The 15986-nt window shown below is 34.7% G+C and overlaps 1 protein-coding gene and 1 long non-coding RNA gene across 2 annotated transcripts; one reads left to right on the forward strand and one right to left on the reverse strand.

Moving 5' to 3' along the window:
• Positions 1-3851: 3851 nt before the first annotated feature.
• Positions 3852-4536, reverse strand: LOC138134868 (uncharacterized). Its single transcript, XR_011160830.1, has 2 exons — positions 4092-4536; positions 3852-4033 (listed from the first exon to the last, which is right to left on the reverse strand). It is a non-coding gene; the product is annotated as an uncharacterized lncRNA (long non-coding RNA).
• Positions 4537-9995: 5459 nt separating this feature from the next.
• Positions 9996-11996, forward strand: LOC138135099 (E3 SUMO-protein ligase ZBED1-like). The gene has a single exon (XM_069053747.1). It carries the CDS (start codon positions 9996-9998, stop codon positions 11994-11996), a length of 2001 nt encoding a protein of 666 aa, XP_068909848.1.
• The last annotated feature ends 3990 nt before the right edge of the window (positions 11997-15986 follow it).

Genomic DNA, 15986 nt, shown 5'->3' on the forward strand with positions numbered 1-15986 from the left:
AAGGACAGAAATTAAGTTTAACGAAGTACAAGAAATTAACTAGTTGAGTACATCACAAAAATAAACGACAAGATGAATGCAACAATATTTAAAATAACAGAAAAACGGGCACATGAGACAAAATGACAGTTAAAGCTTGCAAAACAAGTAAACAAATTATGGTGCAGTTATTACAGACAGGGACGGATGAAAAACCCTCTTCAAAAACCGTATCCCAGGTATTACTCATATTTCACAATTAGATTAATGACAAAAACAATGGTTATTTGAAACTAACTGGTCAAGGTACGCCAACGGGAGCTTAGAGCTGGAGGTAACAAACTTTCGGCCGCGAGGGGACTCAGAAAAATCTGAATCGTCTTGAAAGCAGCGACATTTATAGGTACTCGAGGTATCGCGTGTCGGACTACTGTCTACCGACCAATTCCGAGTGATATAAGCGTTCGGGGTTGTACGATGAGCTTCTCAGAGTCGCATAGAGCAGAACTTGTTCCACTTTCCCCAACCAACCGTTTACCGACAAACTCCCGAGATCCCTATAACTGCGACGGGGACTTCACGTCAGCTTCTCAGAGTCGCATACAGCAGAACTTGTACCACCTCCGTTATACGGTCCTACATAACCGTCGCCCCCACGGAAATTTGACTAAGCAATCCCCCGACCTCCTGAATGTCACCTAGCCCCCATGTGATCCTACTTACAACATTTTAACTTTAACTTTTCCGAAATCTAGCGACAACACAAAGAAAAAAAAACAACAACCGAGTTTAATTCAATCGAACAAAGCGTAACATTAAACGATGCGAAAATTCAACAAAACAAAGCGCAACATTAAACAAGGATCAAATAAACAAAACAAAACGCAACATTAAACAAGGATAACATAAGCAAAACAAACCGCAACATTAAACAATGAGGAAATAAAAGAGAACAAAACGCGAAGTTAAATAACGATAAAATAAAACCACTTTAAATGGCACAAATATCAGTAAACAACATAAATCACGAATACAATAATCGCTGGTAATGTTAAACAAAAAGAAAATGGCGGGCCGAGTGCCGTTAGAAAATGTTAGTGAAGAAAAAAAAACAAAATGGACGCACGCGGTTCGGACGACGGCTCCGAATTTTCGAAATTACCAGATTGTTAAAAAAAAGAACCTCCCAGAAGAAAGATAACGCTTAAAATTAACAAATGGACGCTTTTTAAAACAACAGCAGGCAACAAAATGAAAACTACAACATACCCTTACCACGTGGTCCTGGTCCCAAAAAAACAAAACACAAAAAAAGGCAACGAAAGTGGGATAAATTACCCAGGTGAATTAAAAACGTCGAATTCCTCACGGGGACACAAAATATCTACTCGGAACGGTAGTGTAATCGGTTCAGATGTAACTTACAGATTTTTGGAATATTGGATCGCTCTTCGCAAGGTCTGTTCGTTTCGAAAAACCAAACAAAAGTGACCTACCCCCTTCAACCGCCCGCGCGAGCCCGTTTTTATCCCCCCTATCTTTCCGCTTTTCAACCGCGTCGCCAACTCGCCAAGATTACCAACCCCATCCCTTAGTTCCTAGTCTAGCCGGTAGTACCTTCCCATTTGGCGCGCTCTCGTGGCGGTACCGGGAATTAAAAATTTTAAATTTTAAACCGGGTCACTACAGTACTTCCCAAGCATACAGCCCCCTACACCACAATTCAGTAACTGCTGGGTGTCAAAATCTCTGAATTGTCATCCCAAAATCCTAAGTTATGCATCTGAATGATTTGTCAACATTTGCAAAGCCGAAAAGAGAAAGGAAAGTAAAGAGAACTGTTTGACCACAAATTTATTTGAACAGTCGTTATAAATAATTTGCCCCTGATTAGTAGAAAATTTTGAATTGTGACATTGCTATAATTAATAATAGTTGTAAAAATGATTTATATACGTTTTCTTTGTAAAAGATATTTACAACTATTGTAATGGTCTGAAAAGGTTCCCTAAATTAAGAATTTTAAATTTTAAAATAATTTCAACGAAACGTCCTAAGAACCATTTATTTGGGGCAAAGTATGTCATTTTTGATACTGAAAAAATATTTGTCAAAAAGTTTCCTTGGATATACACTGACCGGCACAAAAAACGACTCACTTTGAATTTTATTAATTTTTTCGTATCCCACCTCCACCCGGCGGCACGGCAATTTTGCCGGAGTATATACACTATTACGGATATTACTATCAAGTAATAGTGCAGTGCTTATCAACATAATTACAGGCGTCTCGCCTCCGCATTTTGACTTTGTTGTGTATTATGTTCTGTGTCAATGTTAAGGAACTTCCTCACGATGTGACATGAGTATAATAATATACCTTTTTGAATTTCAACTACCAATGTGTTATCTAAATCCAGAATTTTTAAATTTTTAAAAAGAGATTGCGGTACTCTACCCGTTGCTGAAATTACAAGTGGTAAAATCGAAATTTTTTCTAAACACCAAAGATTTCTCATAGCAACGGAGAGCTCTAAATATTTATTAATTTTTGTGTTATATGTCTGTGTTATATTATGTGAATTTGGAACAGCTATATCTAAAAGATATGCTTGCTTTTGTTGTTTATTTAAAATTATAATGTCTGGTCTGTTATGCTTAATATGAATGTCAGTTAAAATTGTTCTACCAAAATATAACTTGTAACTGTCATTTTCCAAACAACAAGAATAGGTCAGTAATGGAACAGCATATGTATTAACTGCTTTAATTAAATTATTACCGTTTAATTTTGATTTTAAAATAGATTTAATTCAACGTGGAAACGCTGCAAGCATTCGGGGCACTTTTCCAGATTCCGCATTATTATCGGAAATTTTCGCATTGTAAATTAAAAATGTTATTTTATGTTAAATTTTAATAAATGATTTTTTGGAATTTAGATTAAAGTTAGCGAATTAAATAAAATTGCTTTTCTAAATTTTCTTTTATAATTGAGTTATGAATATGATTTGATTGATTAATACCTAAATATTTATAAAATTCTCCTTTATTTAAATTTTTAATGATTTCTCCTTCTTGAGTTATATATTCTAAATGTTCGTAATGACCGCGACATATTGATTGCATTTTACACTTATCAATACCAAAACTCATCCCAATATCATTTGAGAAATTTTCAGTTATTGTTAGTAAAAATAAAATGTGATTCTTTTTTGATGCATAAAGTTTTATGTCATCCATATAAAGAAGGTGATTTAATTTGGATAGTGTGGTATTATTAAGTCTAATATTGAAACCATATCCAGTGCTATTTAATAGATTTGTCAAAGGATTAATAGCTAGACAAAACCATAAAGGACTTAAAGAATCTCCTTGATAAATTTCCCGTTTAATTTGAATAGGCTCGGATTTTAATTTAGTATTGTTTATTGATAAATTTAAAGTAGTTCTCCAAAATGTCATAACATGAGATAAAAAGTTAATCAAATCCAAATTAATTTTATAAATTTTAAGAATTTTATTTAACCATGAATGTGGTACTGAATCATAGGCTTTTTTGTAGTCTATGAATGCGGTATAAATATTTCTATTATTTTTTCTAGCTTGTTCCATTATTACCGTATCTATTATGAGTTGTTCTTTACAACCAAAACACTCTTTAACACAACCTTTTTGTTCTTCATTAAGTATATTTAATTTTTGACAATGGTCGTAAATTATTACTTTTTTCTAACACTAATATCTTATACTGTTTCCATGGTGCATTTGAGCTCACACCTTATGTTTCCCATAAAATACACTTCTCTCTATAAGACACGTCGTCAATAGCAACGTATCTTATAGAATCATAAAATACGCTCACACACATCATTCAAGTAACATTTTATTCATCATTTTTACAGTAATTATCACAAAAGTGAAAAGTACAATTATTGAATTGGAACTGCCACATTAGCTTCGTGCTCTTGTTCCTAACATCTTCTTCTTTAACTTCTGCTGTTTCATCCAATGCAAGTGCCCGGCCATCGAAAACTGGCAATCTTTACATTTTCTTCAAATGATTCTTGCCGTAGTGTGAATTAACTTTTAATGAAGTTCTACACGCTTACCCCATATCAAGAAAAGCCAAAATGACATCTTCCGTTACCTCCGTGATGCTTTTTTTATTGTTCCGGCCTTGAAACGAAACGTACACCTTTTCGTATGCACTTTTAGACTTCATTGGTAACAAATTGCCCCTTTTTTCTTATTTCTTTTGGAACGTTTTGGCACATTTCAACGATGAAAATTGTTTTTTTCCAAATTTGTTGATATTATTACCATAGTACCCACGGCAACCTCCGCATTTTGTGTATTGTGACGCGCCTCGAATAATTTCTGAATTTATTAAAATTTCTGATAAGATGTTAGTGTTAGAAAAAATCTTGAAGACAACGCGTGTTTTATAGTTTAAAAATCTCGATCTATTAAATCCTCGCTCCCTGCGGTCGCTCTGATTTAAACTACGATCTCGATTTTTAAATCGTCTATAAAACTCTTGTTGTCTTAATAGCTATAATGCAAGATGTCATAATTTTATAAATTGTAGGTAGACATGTGATTGGCCTATATTTTGATGGATTTTTAGTATCGGAATCTTTTGGTTTCAGATATGTTATACCGTGGGCTAAAAACTCTGGAAATGTGTTAGGTTCCCTAATAAATCCGTTAAAGTGATCAAGTAAGCATTTATGAATACAAGTAAATTTTTTTAACCAAAAGTTATGAATTTGGTCACCTCCAGGGGATTTCCAATTATGTGAACTATTAATATTTTTAACTAAAATTTCAAGGCTAATTTGAATATGATGTCGATTATTACTATCTGGTATATCATTTTCTAAATGAGGAATCCATTCTGCCTGATTATTAAATTGAACTTTTAACAATGTTTGGTGGTTGTAAATAGTTTATTTACATTAAGGTAAACAAAGTTAACAAGGTAGAGCGTGAGACTCTTGAGGAATAGAATAGAATAGAATAGAAAGAGGCTTTATTTGTCTTAATATGCATTACAAAAATACAGCGATTTATGTGTAATTATATATCTTCTAGGTTCCTGCCAATTGGCTTATCCTAGGATCGTGAGTGATATTGCTCACATGAGCGTTTCAGTATTGTGAGGACGCAGCCTCGTACTTCTTTCAAAATTTACCTGTTTGGTTACAAAGGAAAAGCTAACCTTTTATTTTTCATTGAGACTCTTGAGGGAGCTCGGATGATTAAGTGAATAATAACGTAGCCAACGTTAAATGAACTAGCCGTGCTCAAGTAAATTTGGCAACAATGCCCGCAGACCTAGGACCGAGTCAGTTTGTGCAGATTTGCATTTGTGTATACAGTGATCTTAACGTTTTAACTTCAGAAAACTGTGTTTATTTCCAAAATTTTAAGCTACCAAGTTGTTTAAAAGTTGAAGGGAATTTAGTATAGAGTTTGTGAAATAAATTGTGGCATTTTCTTCAGGAATTAAAGCCGTCAACTTGGTGGAAGTTAAACCGAGACAAACCTAACCTAACTTTTGTGTGTTAAACGAAATATCGTTGGTTCTAACTTCTAACAGGTATTTAAAATTTAAATATTATTCAAACATGCCTAGTAGGTGTTGTGTAACAGGCTGTAACAGTAATTACGACTCGTCTTTAAGAAATGCACAAAACAATCGCGTTGTAAGTGTTTTCAAATTTCCTAAAAATGTAGAGCCCAAACAAGAATAGTTAAAAGCAATCCCTTGAAAAAACTTCAGCTTAAAGTGTGGTCTGTCAATTACATTTTAGTTCTGATGATATGATTTTATATGATAAACATTTGCAACCTGATGGAAACTGTAAACAATTGCTTTTAAAAAGCCCCAGACTAAAAGATGCGGCTGTTCCTAGCGTGATTCCAAATTTAGCGTCTTATCTATCAAAGCCAGCAATTAAAGAGAGAACTGATCCAGAGTTTAGGCGTGAAACAATTTCCAAAAGGCAAAACGATGAAGTAGAGAATTTTATGAAAGCAGATATACGAGTAATAAACAATTTTAACGATTTAATAACAACATTTTCAATCGAAACTAATTTGATTGGTTGAGAACATAAAATTGTTGAATTTGGTAAGTAAGTATATATTTTTTTACATTGAATTTTAATAATTCTTTAAATATTGAGACAAAAATTTATATTAATGAATGTCTAGTAATAGTATATTATGCAACAAGATTTATAAACGGCACTTTAGACACGCGTTTTAAGTTAGGCACGAGCGAAGCGTAGCGAAGCGAGTGTTTAATAAACAAGTGTCTAGAGAAGTTTATAAACGAGTTGAATACTATACTTTTTCTACGACCAAATTAACAAATGGAACACACAAACGAAACAAGCAACTTTTTTATTAAACGTTAATTTAAACATACAAACTAAATGAACGTACTATGCCGGCCAAAAAAATTTGGCCGTCATTGACTGTCAATTCAAAAAAAAAAAATTGTAATCCGTACTTTATTGTCATCATGATTACCGTCTTGATTATGAACGTTATTTTTTGGGTGGTAAATTTCAAAACTCAAAATTATTTTCTCATTTCTACTGCACAGAACGTTTACCTCAGGTTATCTATGTACGATTGCTCTAATTTTGTTTATTCATGTCGGATTTTTGGAATATCTGAACTTCAAACAGTTTAAATTGATTGTCAAAATGACAAGAATCGAAAGTAGGGTTACGATTCCTAAAGGTTTATTTACACTTTTCTTGAATGTCAAGAAAGTGACGGCCAAAATTTTGTGGCTGCCATAGTACCAAATAGGAATATACACTCACCGGCATAAAATTCGATCCATCCAATATTTTTATCAAATCTTTTTTTTATGAGCACATCATATCAAATGTACGTTGTATATTTGATATAGCAAGTGTAAACAGTGTTTAGTTACTTTTTCATTTAAGACAAGCAAAACATTTTTATATTCCAAGTCTGAATGAATTTTAACAGTTTTTGAGGATTTTCTACATATTGTTCTTTCGTATTTTTTTCCACTCTTTGTATAGCACTGTTCACGACTGTGTTGAAAACAAGTAAATTAGTATTCGTAAAACTAAAATATGGGTTTAACTCCATCCGATACTGCCGGAGCTATTGCTTTAATTCAAGATGGACAGTCGAAGTATTACGTGGCTGGCGTTCTTGGTGTTTCAAGATGTAGTATCCAAAGAGCTGTTAAACGATTTCCAGAAACCAAAGGCTGTACCAGAAGAGTTGGGTCAGGAAGAAAAAGGTCTACAACTGCCCATGATGATCACTTTCTTACTTTAACAATCCTGAGAAACAGGGACACTACTGCAGTTAGAGCACGGAACGAACTGAGGGAGGTACGGGGTGTTGCAGTAAGTGAACAAACCGTAAGAAAAAGGTTAGAGGAACACGGTTTAAGTGCAAGAACACTCGCACATTGCCTACTGTTGACCAGGGAACATCGAGTAGTGAGGCTTCTCATTGCTCACGAACATCGAAACTGGGGAATTGAAGAATGGGGTCGAATTCTTTTCACTGACGAGTCAAGATTTTGCCTCAGATCTCCAGATGGCCGTCAAAGAGTATGGCGTGGCACTGGCGAAAGGGTTGCTCAGTGCAATTTTGTGCCAGGGATCAGTTTTGGTGGTGGTTCAATCATGGTATGGGGTGGCATTAGTATGGAAGCTCACACCGAATTAGTGGTGGTAAATGGAGGGGCAATGACAGCAAACAGGTACATTAGGGACATCCTGGAACCACATGTTGTGCCCTTAGCCCCATTTATTGCTAATGACTCCATTCTAAAGCACGATAATGCCCGTACACACATTGCTCAAATCGTAAATGAGTATTTGGACACAGTTGAAATCCACCATATGATTAGGCCTGCAAGAAGTACCGATCTTAATCCAATCGAACATGTTTGGGACATGGTCGGAAGACGAGTTAAAAACCGAACTCCCGCTCCTGCAAACTTGAGAGACGTAAGTGCAGCAGTCATTCAAGAATGCCAAGAAATAGACCAAACTGTCATTCAGGACCTTTTTGAAGGAATGCCAAGACGAATGGAAGCTCTAATTCAAGCTAGAGGAGGCAATACACGATTAATGAGTTTTTAGTTTATTACATTTCGTGTTAAATTTTTAAGAGGTTTTGTATTATTTTTGTTATTAGATAAATAAAATGTGAGTTTTGGTTTAATTACGTTAAAATTGACTTACAATCCTTCTAAACTCATCAATTAACCAATAATAAAATATGATAAATAAAATAAAACTTAATTAAAAAAGTTAATTCAAATAATGCTCATGGATCGAATTTTGTGCCGGTGAGTGTATATATTTCTCAGGATACAAACTGTTGGTGGCTTCAGGTCCATATTTGAAAAATACAACGAATTATTCCACTGCAATGACGTTTTCTTTCACGCCGGATGCGAAACTGATAAACGTCAAAATAACAACTTGATCTAGAGCTAAATATGTCTAAAAAATTCAAGCCGTGTTTAAAGAAACTTCGAGCGTGTAGCGTGTTTAATATTCCGAAAACGCCCGAATGGACACCAAGTTGTGACTAATGAACAATCGTTTTTAAAGTGACGTTTTGTACACTATTTGTCAGTGCAAAATGTGACACTTTAGAGAAGGAAGTAGAAAAAAGTTTTTATTAAAGGAGAAGAATTATCTCCACAAGTTATTTAGTTACTTGTTACGAAGAATTTTTCTTATTGTAGATTAGGACTACTAGGGAAACCACAGTAAAAAAACGCATCTTACACTCTACCTCTACGGTGATGAGGAAAAGTAGAAAGCACAGCACCTTTGTTATAAATATCTATTCTGTCTGTAAAAAAAAGTTTGCTCCCCGTTCTGATTTTGTTACGAGCCGCAGTGTAAAATTAGATATCATCCTCCATGGGGGTAAGATGGGAATTGTTGTAATATGTACTAATAATCATCTAATAAACAATGTCAATTTATTGAGAACGTGTAAAAACGCGCCTTTATGTTTGTTAGGCGTTCGATGTTCGGCGGTTCACCCGGTCCGCCAGTCTGAACGATTGCGATGTTGCCTTTTTCTCAGCACGGCTAGTTATTTAACGTTGGCTACGATAATAATGAATATAATGAATTAGAGATGGGACTAAAACATCGATGTTGCAAAATCATTCGATTTTCTGTTGTAACATCGATTTTTTTTATCGATGTTTTCTTAATTCGATGTATCTCTAAAAATCGATGTTCAATATTTCGATGTTGACTGAGTAATGAGCGAATTTTAGTTTTGAAGGTTGGTATTGGCAATGTGCGTTTTCAGCAAGTTTGTTCTTGTTCCATCCAGTTCCATCACGCATCGTATTTTATGTGTTGGGTGTTGGCTCGTGTCTTGCTGCATTTTTGTTTTGCACAATTACACATCATATTCATAACCCTGGTTTCAAGTAAGTTTAAAATTGATTATGTGAATTAGTAGTAGTGTAGTAAATACGGTGCGATCAATTAAAAAATAAATCGAGTCTGCGTGTTACCTATGGCAACCCATGCTATAGCATAGCCTCCAAAGCAAACTCGATTTATTTTTTAAATGATCGCTCGGTAGTTGGTTATTAAATAGAGCAAATAATGTAACAATACAAGGTAATTGTTCACTTTAACTACTTCTGGAATTTTCCCGTTTTTTCTGGCTAGACACCTTCAGGGCGTCCTCCTAGATCGTTTCCTTCCATTCAAACCTTGTGCAAATACCCTTTTTTTCTCTCTTGTTGTGTTTCAAGGTCGCGCCAATGTCTTAGTATAACTAAAGGGTAAGGAAAATTCATTTGCACAAGGTTTGAATGGTGGGAAACGATCTAGGAGGACGCCCTGAGGCTGTCTAGCCAGAAAAAACACGAAAATTCCAGAAGTAGTTAAAGTGAACAATTACCCAATACAAAATAAAAATGTAGCATATAATTTTCATTTTTTCAGATTATTATAAAAATGCCGAGACCGAGACGTAGTTCTGCCTGGAAATATTTCCACAAACAAGATAACGGGTTTGCTGTTTGCAAATTTTGTGGAAAAAAGCTAAAAACCTCCGGTAATACAAGCAATTTACTCTGTCATGTTGAGCGAGTTCATAAGCATCATTTGGAAGTAGAACGAGAACCAGAAATTGTTCCAGCATTGCCCCATGTTCAATCTCCTGTTTCAAGTGAACAGTCAACATCAACTCAATCAACCCCTCCATCAGTTGTAAGAAGTGAAGGTGAAGATTGCAGTTTGGCCTCGACGTTGACGATTGGATCTTCTGGTCAATTAAGTACCTGGACAGAAACTCCAAAGAGTTCCTCAAGCTTCAAAAGTTCATCTATTGTAAAAAGTTTTAAAGACATCATGTCCTTTAAAAGAGGAGGTGAAAAGGAAATTGAAATTAAAAATGCAATATTGTTCATGTTATGCAAGGAAAATTTACCAATGTCCTTGGTAGAAAGCACAGGCTTTAAGTATTTGATGCATAAAACTGCTCCTCTATATAAAGTGCCATGTCGGAAGACATTTTCAAAATTTTTAAATAGTAAATATGACGTTTTGAGACAATGTTTAAAAGACAAATTACAAAACATTCAAGTATTTAATATGACCACTGATATCTGGACAGAACCACACCAAACAAAGAGTTATTTAGGGGTAACACTTCATTATTTACAGGATACAGAAATGAAAAGTGTTACTGCAGGTGCATATCCGTTGGAAGAAAGACATACATCAGGATATATATCAAAAAAGTTGGAAAATTGTTTAGAAGAATTGGGCTTACAAAAAACAAGTATAATGGGAGTTGTTACAGACAATGGGGCGAATGTAGTTAAAGCAGTTCATGAAACATTTTCAGAAGCTAAACATTTGCCCTGTTTCGCTCACACTCTTAACCTTGTTGCTGAAAATTCCTTTAAAGGTGCCCCAGAAATAGCAAATCTTACATCAAGAGTGAAAACTATAGTCACCTGGTTTAAGCAATCAGTATCTGCCACAGATTTGCTGCGCCAATTACAACTCCGAGATGGTACGAGTGAGTCTAACTTTTTGAAGTTAAAGCAACAGGTTCCAACGAGGTGGAACTCTACATTTTATATGGTGGAACGATTTCTGAAGTTACATAAATATGTTGGAGAAATTTTACTAAATGATCCAAAAGCACCTGTAATGTTAAATGGAGCTGAAACGGTCATTTTAAAAGAACTCAAGTTATTGCTGAAACCCTTAGAAGTATGTACGAAGGAAGTTTGTGCTGAAAAGCATGTCACTGTAAGTAAAATTATTCCATTGGTCCACTGCATGAAAAAGGCAATTGAAAAAATTATACCTCAAGAAGCAAATGTAGCAAAATTTAAAGAATCTTTGCTGGCACAAATAGCAAGAAGGTTTGGATTAACAGAAAAAGTAGACAAATTGGCTATCGCCACTTTACTAGATCCAAGATTTAAAAAAATACATTTCGAAGATTATCTTGCGGTGGGTCACGCTGTGAATTCAATTAAGAAAATGGTAAAAGAAAGAGCAATTGGGATATCTGAATTTCAAGAACAAGTTAACATAACGGATAAACAATTGGAAACAGAAAATGAAGAAGATTGTACAGAAAATATTTGGGGTTATCACAATTCATTAGTGCATGATTTCAGTACACAAACGAATAAAACAGAAAAAGATGATATAGATATGATAATCAGTTCAGAAATAACACACTACTTTAACAGCTCTATTCATCCATTAAACCAGAACCCTTTTGAAGCTTGGAAGATTCTTAAGATATCTTATCCTCACCTACATAGTGTAGCTACGGAATATTTACAGCTCGTTGCTACATCAGTTCCAGCAGAGCGTTTATTTTCGAAAACAGGGGACATTTTGAATGAAAAACGATCCAGACTAAAACCAGATACTCTAAACAAAATGACATTCTTAAATTCACTGGACCTTGAAGAATGGGATCTTTAATTGTTTTATATACTTTGTATTTTTTTATTAAATATTGAATACATTCATCGATGTTTCATTACGATGTATCGAATATCGATACTTTCTTTAACGATAATCGAATAATCACAACATCGAATATTTTCATTTCGATGTTCCCATCTCTATAATGAATGATTGTCCATGCGCGCATCCCTTTTATAGCCTGACTGGGGATCGTCCGGCACGCTTCGACGGCGCGCAGCTGGTAATGATGGTAGGGGCCCAGCGAGTTGATCCTCGCTGGCGACGGTAGCGCTTCGAAAGGGGTAGTACGGGGCGCTTTGGTACTACATCCGTGATTTATGCTACAAACTTCATTTGACCATATGTTTGACCAGAATTCTTTAATTTCGTTTATATTTGGTGTACCATTATTAGTTTGAGTTTTATTATCTATCAAATTTTTGTAAAACAACTTCTCATTATTAGTGTTATTTAAGTTATTCTTTGTCAAAGAATATCTGACAAACAAAACATTAAACACAGCAAATAAAATTTTAATGAAAAAAAAAATAAAAGTAATTTTCCAGAAAAAAATTTACGTTATAAAAAATTGCCAAAATTTGAACAGCATTTTAAATTAGTATCTCGCATCGTCACATTAAATCTTTTAACACGTAAATCAACCGACAAAAACACACCGTGGAAAAACGCAAATTTTCTAATTATTTATTTAAACAAAACAATTCGGTTGCCATGGTGACCATAGCACTCCCGATCATTGAAAATATCCCAATTTAACTATAATAAAGAAAAATAAGCACAAATATAATTTCAAGATCATTTATTAAAGAAATCATAATGAGTCGTTTTTTGTGCTACATAACTACATATTTTAGCATCCAAGAAAAATTTTACAAAAATAAAAAAATGCAAAAATTTTAAAATGCGGTTGTAGAAAAAATAGTGTGTATTTCGTGAGAAAGATGATTGTTTTGTTGGCGCATGAGAATGAGTTTTTGGTCGAGACCGTCAGGTAGGTTGTGTTTTTTCCAGAGTTTTTTCTGATGCAGCGCACTATTCAAATTGCCATAAAAAGCGTTCTAGAGACCAGCTCGAGATACTGGTTTAAAAGGTCGATGAAATATGAATTAAAATTACTAAAAAACCAAATACATAGTTGAAATATTTATTAAAAGTATAAATTACAAATGCCTAAAATGTGCGAAAAACGTAGATTTTTGCATGTTGAAAAAATAAAAAATATATGATTGGCCAGTAACTATGACAAAATCTTCTAGGGATATACTTGTTTTAACCAAAAGAAACCAAAAACATAAAAAAATCAACTTAAACATTTTTTTGTTGCACAGTTTTGGTTACTTGTTTTTGCAAACTTTAACTTTTACCCGTTTTTAAGTGCTGCCCCATTAATATTGTTGTTGGCTTTGCAATGGCCTCAGCTAGTTAATTTACTTTAATTCATTAAACTTAATTTCCGTTATTTTAGATTGTTTTCATTTGTTCGCAGGAAATCAAAGTTATTACAGACATTTTTCAGTAAATAGTTATTTGGATCACAAGTCGAGAAAATGATATTTTGCGAGTGTGAGTGATATTGCGTAGCCGAGGCGGTTTAGCCGAGGCGAAGCAACACGAGCACTCGCAAAACATTTTCTGGACGTGTAATCCACAAAATTTTTGATGCCGACAAATTTAAGTCATTTTTAAAAAGTAAAAAGTTTGTTTCACAAGCGGAATCGAACCCGCGACCCTCGCGTCCCTGAGCCGAAACGGAGTCCGTGGGCTATATTCAATGCTGCGTGCCCATTCTCTAGCGAATTTTTAGTCAAGGTCACTTTTGTAAGTACTAGGCCGGGAATTTTACGTTCCCGGCGGATTTTGAATCATACAAAACCGTCGATAACGGCCGGCGGCATAAGGCATGAAAAATTTTGTGTATCACAATTACAATACTCGTCTATCGACTCGTACTCCAAACCGTACTCATGCTCGCAAACGTGCAGTTTCTGGCCTTGTGATACAATAATTAACTATTGCGTCCCTCACATGTGTGTTTTATTTTTCGGTACTCTTCCACTATATGAGCAGCAGTTTAAGGGTAGGGTTTACCTCATGAAAATTTCAGAATTCGTGTAGTTTGGGTTACATTATTTGAAATATTTGAAATGAATAAACGGCTTTTCAGTTGGCCTACTTTTACCTGAAATGCGTAAGTACCTGCCAGAAGTGTAGTTAATCAGCAAATCTCATTACTAAGCTTTTAGATATTTTCGTTTCCCAAATAAACGTTCAAATGTGAATTTAGTGGTAAAATCGTACGTACGTATGTTTATGTACAGGGTCTCTATAAATGATTGTCGGGTCCAACCGGCCATGGAAACTTTTCAAATTTTGAATGTGCCGCTTTGTTCGGCAAATAATGAATGTCACATTTTCAGGTTAGGTTGTTGGCTTTTAACCAGAGACAAGTTTCAATTGTGTTTTGCTCCTGCTAACATTAATGTATTTATTATTTCAAATCAACACCAACAGGGGAACAATTATTGCCCCCATCGTGCCACCACACAGTGTACAAGAATTGGTATGAGAACAAATCCAAACAGATAATTAATAAATATTGAGAACATCTTGTCCTTGTATGCCACTATACAATACTGCCTTTTTGTCTGCTTTCACATTTCTTGATTTGTGCTAGTGATAAATATGACCTAGACTGAAATGTCGAATACGGTATTAACTCCCATTTTTTCTTCCAATATAAATAAGAGTGTTTTTCATGACAAATTATAACACTAAATAACGATAACAAATTGGTATTTTTTTATAAAGTAGATTGAAATGAAAATGTCCCCCATTAACTTCTAAACACTTGACAATTCTTCATTTATTTTCAAAAATATTTTGCAGTATTTCTTGGTTAAGGGTACAGCAACACTGCTATCCACAGTTCCACACGCCAATTTTCAAAACATGTAAAGGAGTCTCTACAAATGGGCGTATCCGAGTTCCTCCCGGTGGTTACTTCTTTACCTGCATAACCCTTTTTAACGGACGAGGTCCTCCCGAGGTTATCGGGGATTACTGCGATATGTAGTCGACGGGTGGTAGCCGGACTAGATTATAATGACGAGTATTTTGCTTTAAATTGGCAATAAATACACTGATGAGAGGGAGAAACAATTTTATTTACAAGGGTAAATTAAAATGACATACGGAATTTACAAATTGTACTCTATTTATGTACGAGTATATGATATGAGTATACAGTGAGTTTTTTAAGACTGGCCATAGGGTTTTACATCTCCAACGTATACGGTTATCACTTTTTACATAACTTTCTGGCTTGACGAAATTTTGCACCATTCACTACAAGTTTGCTTTTTTCACTCAGTTTCCATGGTGACGCTTTTAAAGAAATAATTAAACTACAAATTTTACTTTGAAATGGGCCTATTTATAAGTGAGATTTACCCCTGCATCCCACCAAAAAAGAGATGGTTTTAATCATTGGTCACAAGAAGTATGTCTTCTTATAAAGAAATATTTAATTTAATATTTTAGGAAAGGCAATGTAATTCCTAATTACCGGATCATTCTTATCACCAGTGCTAATCCCTTACCGTTCACTACCTGCTACAAGACCTAAAAATTTCTGACCGCCGCCGCCGGGAGGAACTCCGCTGCCGCCCTACAAATTGGTGCAGATTCTCAGCACTCCAAATTCTGAAATTGAGGTAATTTTGAAACCGATTACAATATTAAACACAACTTTGATAATCTGCAGGTTGGAATTTTTGTACATTATTTTATAAGGATGCAGTTGTTGCCTATTTTTAATGATTTTGTGACAAGTGCTTCGTGGTACACCAGATTGTTGAGATAAACGGGCTACAGACATCTGTGGAGTCTTTTCCACCATTTCTTTCAAATACTCGACTATTTCTTCAGATACTGGTGGTCGTCCTGATGATTTACCCTTGTTAATTGTTCCGATTGTTAAAAATC

The sequence above is a fragment of the Tenebrio molitor genome, chromosome 7, assembly GCF_963966145.1.
Source record: "Tenebrio molitor chromosome 7, icTenMoli1.1, whole genome shotgun sequence".
Taxonomy (NCBI): Eukaryota; Metazoa; Arthropoda; class Insecta; order Coleoptera; family Tenebrionidae; genus Tenebrio; species Tenebrio molitor.

What these genes read in the sequence shown, in the direction of transcription:
- LOC138135099 (XM_069053747.1), top strand. Translation starts at nt 9,996, where the DNA reads ATGCCGAGACCGAGACGTAGTTCTGCCTGGAAATATTTCCACAAACAA.